Raw genomic sequence first — 7,175 nt, forward strand, 5'->3', positions numbered from 1 at the left:
CACGTCCGGTTTTGCGTTTCGAAATTGTTGCTGTGGTGGAGTTGTCTTGCTGGCTGACTAATCTGACCAAGATCAGGTCAAGTCTAAGTCAGGCTCACCAATATTATCTTTTCCTTTCTTGTAGTGGGTCTAAAATTTACTCCCTCCATATCAAAATACAAGACAAGAGTGTCAAAAAACATCTTATATTTGGATACGAAGGGAGTATTCATTTATTTGATTTGAATCAAGTGGGTCCAAGATTATGGGAGTTGTAGGTGCATCCAAATACCTGTCGGCTCCACCTGATGATGAAAGGCAGAGGAAACGAGAGCCAGCGCATCAGCAGCAGCATTCACCTGCTGGTGCATATGCAGGGAAAGTCTGCTGCTGCCATGCCAAACCACCCACTCAACTTTCACTGGAACTCACCCCTAGTCACCCATGCTTTGGAAACACAGCCATTGCTGCCTGCAGCTAAGAGGGGGGAACAGGATGGGCAGGAGACAGCCCACACAAGCGGACGATAGAAGTAACAGCACAGCATGGATCACTACAGCTGCACTAAATTGAAGGAAGAGAAACAAGGCATAATGCTTAGTAATCAATAACAGCCATATACTCTCCCTTGAGTGTCAAACTATTTCTTGTCCAACATACATTTTGTGATACACAATGGAGGTAAAGATAGGTTGCCGGTTAAGGTGTAAAGCACAGGACAATTGATTGCGGAGGGTGCTCAGGCGGATGTGGTTTTTAACCGACAGTCCCTGAGCCAAAGGATTTCACTATGGTGCTCACTCTCGCACCGAAGCTTCTCGAGGCGATCTTCTTCCCTGGGACGTGGAAGGGGTTCGAGACGGCGTCCACGTATGCAGCATGGAACTTCCTGAAAAACTGAGAAAAGAGCTGACGTTAGAAGGTACTCTAATTTTTGCATCACAAAGCAAGCATGAGCAACACTTCATACTGTGTACACCCAGAAAGAGTCCGGAATTTAGGAGTATCATCACTATATAAAATTTACGTATCGTCTGAAACTTGTGGTTCTGACTTATTCAGAGGCTGGACTGAGAAAACCTGACACTTTCCACGTTGTCAGGTATGACTTGGTACGAACAGCAAACTCATCACACCAGCCAAGAAACAGGACGGGAGTATTATAATCAAATATCTCCGTACTTGCGCTTTCCCATCGGATGAAAGAAGAGAGATACACCGGGGATACTAACTCTGTAATTCTACTAAAAATTGCTGCAAATAAACGGTTTAAGAGCTTACATTTCGGGCATCTGCATCTTTCACATCAAGATCAGTAGTAACCATTAAAAATTTGACCTTTGTGTTTGTCAAATAGCCATACCTGCATATGATAGATTGTCATAGTTCATGAATTGTTAGCAGTAAGTGCATCCAGCAACAACGATAAATTGGCAATGAAGAGAAATATTACTCTAAATGATAAACAAATAGCACAGTTGAGATTCTATTTTTCTCACTTGACATTATACTGCAGGAATCTAATATACTCTTTCTGGAATTGAGCCATTGTCTTTACTTCTTTCTGAATAATTCAGATAAAATAACTTATGTGACTCTGTGTAAAGGCAAGTAACTGGATTTTGAAACTTCGGTAATTCTGTAAATTAAAACTACTCCCTCCGTTACAAATCACATTAAGTTCTAGCTTTGTCCTAAGTCAAACTTCTTAAAGTTTGACAAAGATTATATAAAAATGTGTTAACATCGACAACAGCAAATTAGTTTCGTTAGTTCTGTCATAAAACATATTTTCACTTGATGTTCTAGATAGTAGCATATTAATCAAAATACTTGGTCAAGACTTAAAGAAGTTTGACTTGGGACAGGTGATAACCAAAACTGTGAAAGGACTTACACTTTGTAGTTCTCAGTCGGATATAGAAGACCCAAAAATGTTTCGTTCAGTGTAGGTGCACTCTTTTTAGGATTGTTCACTGCCAACGGAATGTATGTGAACAGAAGTAAGATATATGATACAAGGGATCGACAAACAATAATTGCAATGTCACTAGAATGAAACTTTGATGGTTGCAATCTAAATAGTTAGACAGACCCATGTGAATTGAGTCTCAATTCTAATGAGATGGCTGCAACCATCGGGACTCAGCTGGAAACCCTATAGCTATATGCACATCAAAAACTTTGCATAGCAGAGTGGCAGAGTTAATTGCGATTTCTGTACCCACACAACATGGAATTTGTAACTAGTCCCTTTTACTTAACGTGGATCACTTGTCTAATTTGACATATAATCAACGTCCATTAACAGTTACAAACTAGAGTTCGATGCATTTAACCAAGGATTTGACAGGAGATGAGTCAGATTTGAGCCCTCTCCAGTTCATTTGAATTAAATCCAGTGAGATGGATGCAACCACCACACTTATCAGGACTCATCTCGAACCAGTCCCATGGTTTTGAATGAATAAATTGCAATTAACTTCTGCGCTCTCGCGTTGTGAAGCTTTCAGCGTGGCTGTAGGGGTTCCAGATGAGTTAGTTGTCTAATCTGATATGTAATCAACATCCATTGACAGATACAACAAGATACCAATGACTTTAACTAATGATGATTTGACAGGAGATGGAATCGAATTTGAGCTATCTCGGTGCATTTGACAGGAACAGATGCCTAGATCTAGATTGCCACGAAGGGTAATGCGCCTACCTCGCTCGTCGATGACGTCGAGGGAGCAGTGGACGACGTGGTGGAGCTTGAGGGCGTCGTCCGCCTCCGTGAAGCTCTGCAGGTACAGCGGGTTGTTCTGCGACGAGTACCAGAGCATCCGTAAAGAAGATCAGCTTTACTCCCGCCGTCGCCGGCGAGGAGACGAGATCGGGATTTCGGGATCTGGAGCGAGGGGGCTGGGTAGGAGAGGTGGTCCTGACCTGGTGGCCGACGACGGCGACGCAGACGATCATGTTTCCGCCGGGCGAGCTGGTCGGAGGCAGCGCTGCCTGCCGGCCGGCAGTTGAAGCGGCGACAGCGAGACGGAGGCGCGCGGGGGATCGACGGAGGCTGTTCTCTGCTGGTTGTTGGACCGTGCGCGCGGGCAGGAGACGAAGGCGGCCTATACTAGTGGATCGGAGGGCCACTGTCTACCGGTGCTTGGAGCCGCACCAATCTTGATGCAGTCTGTTCAGGTTCAGTGCTTCAGACGTCACATGAACATTTTTCAGTACAGAGTTTCAACCAGATCAGATGATGCATCAAAAAATAATCAACAGATCATACTACAGATATCGAACAAATTAATGAGCTATACGTGGCAAAAAAAATAACATATCACAGACATTTAACAAATTAAAGAGTTGTGCATGAATTCCAATCATGCCATCACAGACCAAATGTCTGTAACAGAATGTGATATCAACAATCTTGAAAAGCCACATAAGTAAATCTACTTGGATTAATCATCATAGTGCTTATTCCGTTCTCAAACTTCTCTTTTTGTATAAGTTACAAAATTCAGAGAATGAGTTGCCGCCTCTGAGTTCAGGGGATAACAAGAGTTCCTGCGTATGAAACTTTGATGCAAGTGCATGCAACCATGTCCTGACAAAAATCAAACAAGTGCAATGGCACCAGACGGCAGAGTGGGGTAATTTACGGCGTCGCTCCATTGCGGATGCCCTGGAAAGTAGACCTTGAATCCTGGACTGGATGCGGCAATCTCCCAGAGCACTTGCAATAAGGCACCTATAAGAACAAGTGACATGATAAGTACAAGACAGAGTGCAGGCACCTTATTCTATTCTGTTGCAGTATATACTCAAATTTTATTCTGTGGCAGCATATACTCAATCTGTTGAAAAATGCTATCTTCTCGGGGCAGCTGGAACTATCAAAAGTCAATGTCAATTGGCCTTCTAAAGGCTATAGTCCTGTTTCTTTTGAAAAAACGAATTTCGAGTTTTGAAGAAGACAGGCCTCAAGTAAGCCCCCCGGCTAAAAAGTCCTATTCCTACGTAATGAAGCTTTTGATAATTGACTATGTTGACAGCAAGTAAAGCTACAAATTTTTCACATCCTACTACTGCATTTAGCACGCAACCACACTGATAAACAGCATACCACAGTCCGCGTGGAATAGAATGTTATATAGAGAACGTGTATGTGCATGACCTTATAATTCGTCTATTCATTAAAAACAAGTATAATCTGATTATTTTCAGTGTTTGTTCTATGCCATGGTTGGGATCCGGCTGTCAGGCGTATGGACAATGTCCGGATCTAAGACTGTGAGTCTAAGCCTGCCTCACAAACATGATAACATTTCCGTTGAGTTTCTGTACGTGCTCTGGTTTCAGTAATAAACTTTGGGAGCACAGAGCTTCTTCAACAGGTATATTGTACTTGTATAGTTGTATACATTATCATACTATAGGTTATTGAGCAGTGAGCACGCTATGCCTAACTTGAAATGATAGTTATTGCACAATGCAAAGTAGGCTTGAGAACGGTATGCAGTAGGGACATATATGTTGGGCTGCCCCTGATATGCACTAGATGTTTATACACTCATAGAGCTTAGAATTTATTAATAGTCATTCAAAATGGTCTTGCTCAAAGAGGCAGTTATGATTCTATTACAATCCTCTTCCAATTTCTGATGCACTGACACTGGTGTTAAGAATTAAAACTGTTTAAAACAGAGTATTTTAGCCTGTACAGAAAAGAGATACAGATAACTACACTGTCCAGGTTGTTGGAACTGAATCCAGAACACTGCAAAAAAGAGGATTGGCTAGATATTCGAAACAGTGTATTTATATTGTAACTTGTTCAAAGCCGTACTGGACAACTAGGTAAGGAGCAGTACAAACGAAGAACAGTAGAGTACTCCAGAAAAGAAAGGAAGCTACCAATTACATTGCAAAGTTACCAGTTCCAATAGTTAGGATAGAAGACGGGCATAATTCACAAATCCTCTCACAGCTAAACCAATCGTACAGTGTAGCAAAATTTGCATCTAATTTTGATTCCAACTAGGCGATGCTGAAGTCGTAGAGGGGGGGTCATTGGGCTCACAGCTCAGGTCTGCTTGAGGCTCTTGACGAGCTTCCAGCGGGCGAGGAGCCTGGCGATGGGCGGCGTGAGCGCGATGGTGATGGGGACCCTGACGGGGAACAGGGCCTTGTTGCAGAGGATGGCGAGCGCGAGCGCGCCGCCGCTGGACGCCGCGAGCTCCCCGGTCCGGTTCCGCGGCGCCTCCTGGCCGACGACGACGGAGGGGGCGGGGTTCGGGAGGGCCCCGTCGCCGGCGCCGGGGGCGGGGGCGGGGGCGGGGAGGGCCGCGTCGGCGGCGGCGGTGCCGGGGGCGCTGATGCCGATCTTGCGGAAGATGGCGTCGACGTCGACGTTGTTGTTAATGGCGACGTACATACCGGAGACGGAGGCGACGGAGACGGAGACGTGGACGCCGAGGGCCACCTTGCCGTACTTCCTCATGAGGTCCTTCATGCGCGCGGTGAACGCCATGGCTGGTGCCAAGGCCGGCGAGGTCGGGGACAAGGGAGGGGCGTGCGGGTTTAAGATTTTGCGGCGGCGGCGGCGGCGGCGCGACGAGCTAGGGTTTTCTGGTCGGTCGGTCCGTCGGATCGGCACGGCGGCGGCTAAAAGAGACGTGGACCCGAGTGCGTGGCGACCCGCGAGCCTCCCTTTCTTTCTTGGAGAAAGAAGCTATGCTCGGACACGGCACGCCGTGCGTGTACCTCAAGGAAATACGCCTTCTGGGTAGCTTGTGCTTGAACATGTTTTCCAATCTCTCCCTAGTAATAATAATAATAATAATAATAATAATAATAATAATAATAATAATATATATATATCTTTCCCTATTATATATTAATATTAATATTAATATTAATCTATCCTTAATTTTTTTATTTAATAATAAAGCACGGATTGACTCCGTGGGTTCACTGTCACAATACGCTTTCTTCCCGTGAATTTACGCTTTCAGTTTAAATTTGAATCTATTCCTAATCTATCCTTAATAATAAACCACGGAGTGACTTCATGGATTCACCGTCACAATATGTTTTTTTCCATGAATTTACGCTTTCGTTATTTTACTTTGCTATTCAAGGTGGTACTAATTTCAAACCCTCGTTAGTACAATTTGTGCCTCGCCGGGGCCTTTCCCGTGCAACCTGGTCCTCGCTTTGCTGGGCCTATATGCCCAGTGGGCTTCCACGGTCCGCTTAATAAAAATAAAATAAAAAAAGGTGAAAAGTGGGTGCTCATGTTGGATTTGAAGACAGGACCTGCTGTTCCATCAAGAAGAACATAACCAATCCGGAGAGCCATCGCGCGAAGCTGGATGATGATGGAGGTGATGGCGTCTCTCTTCCTGGGGCGGCTAAGCGGCCGCCAAAGCAGAGGGCTCTAGACGCCACCTGGTGCGATCATCTTCCACATCAAGCTTAGGCTCATGCAACGTGATGCAGTCGAGCAAGTCATGCCAGGCGACATTCTCATCTGGGCCAAAAGGACGGCGGAAGGTGAGTTGCCCTAAGTCAATAAGGGCCACTGCAATAGAGATCCGCGGGTCAACCGCGATGGAGAATAGGTCAGGAAAACATGCCGCGAAGGGGGCGTCCCCAGCCCTTGATGATGCAACAAAATGTGGTCATGATTATAAAAAAATTTCTCCCGTTGCAACGCACGGGCCCTTTTGCTAGTATATATATATATATATATATATATATATATATATATATATATATATATATATATATATATATATATATATATATATATATATATATATACCATCACAATACGCTTTCTTCCCGTGAATTTACGCTTTCAGTTTAAATTTGAAACATATTCGAGGTGGTACTAAATTTCTATCTCGGTAATTCAACGAGGCGAATTCTGCGCCGGTTCACCAACTGGCGCGCTTGTAATTGGACCGGCCCGTTTTTTCTTTATATTTTTCAAACCCAAGCAAAAAATGTTAGTGCGCCAGAACGGTTCGAACTCAGGATCTCTTCGCGGAGACCGCAAGTGCACTAACCACTAGGAACTCACTTGTGCACAAATACATGTTACCTTCTTTTATTGTTTTCCCGGTCGCGGTTCTTATTCCTTATTCCTTTTTTTGTTTTCTTCATTGCACAATTTTGGTTCAATAAAACGTACGTGT

At 44.4% G+C, this 7,175-nt stretch overlaps 2 protein-coding genes across 2 annotated transcripts; both read right to left on the minus strand.

The window, feature by feature from the left end:
• Nucleotides 1–554: 554 nt before the first annotated feature.
• On the minus strand, nucleotides 555–3,141 carry LOC123104630 (trafficking protein particle complex subunit 2-like protein). Its single transcript, XM_044526506.1, has 5 exons — nucleotides 2,911–3,141; nucleotides 2,690–2,786; nucleotides 1,877–1,955; nucleotides 1,261–1,342; nucleotides 555–876 (listed from the first exon to the last, which is right to left on the minus strand). Exons 1-5 carry the CDS (start codon nucleotides 2,941–2,943, stop codon nucleotides 736–738), a joined length of 432 nt encoding a protein of 143 aa, XP_044382441.1. The 5' UTR covers nucleotides 2,944–3,141; the 3' UTR covers nucleotides 555–735.
• Nucleotides 3,142–3,316: 175 nt separating this feature from the next.
• Nucleotides 3,317–5,726, minus strand: LOC123104628 (uncharacterized). The gene is made up of 2 exons (XM_044526505.1): nucleotides 5,054–5,726; nucleotides 3,317–3,721 (listed from the first exon to the last, which is right to left on the minus strand). The coding sequence occupies exon 1, from the start codon at nucleotides 5,501–5,503 to the stop codon at nucleotides 5,057–5,059; it is 447 nt and encodes a 148-aa protein (XP_044382440.1). The 5' UTR covers nucleotides 5,504–5,726; the 3' UTR covers nucleotides 3,317–3,721; nucleotides 5,054–5,056.
• Nucleotides 5,727–7,175: the final 1,449 nt, after the last annotated feature.

The sequence above is a fragment of the Triticum aestivum genome, chromosome 5A (genome assembly GCF_018294505.1).
Source record: "Triticum aestivum cultivar Chinese Spring chromosome 5A, IWGSC CS RefSeq v2.1, whole genome shotgun sequence".
Taxonomy (NCBI): domain Eukaryota; kingdom Viridiplantae; phylum Streptophyta; class Magnoliopsida; order Poales; family Poaceae; genus Triticum; species Triticum aestivum.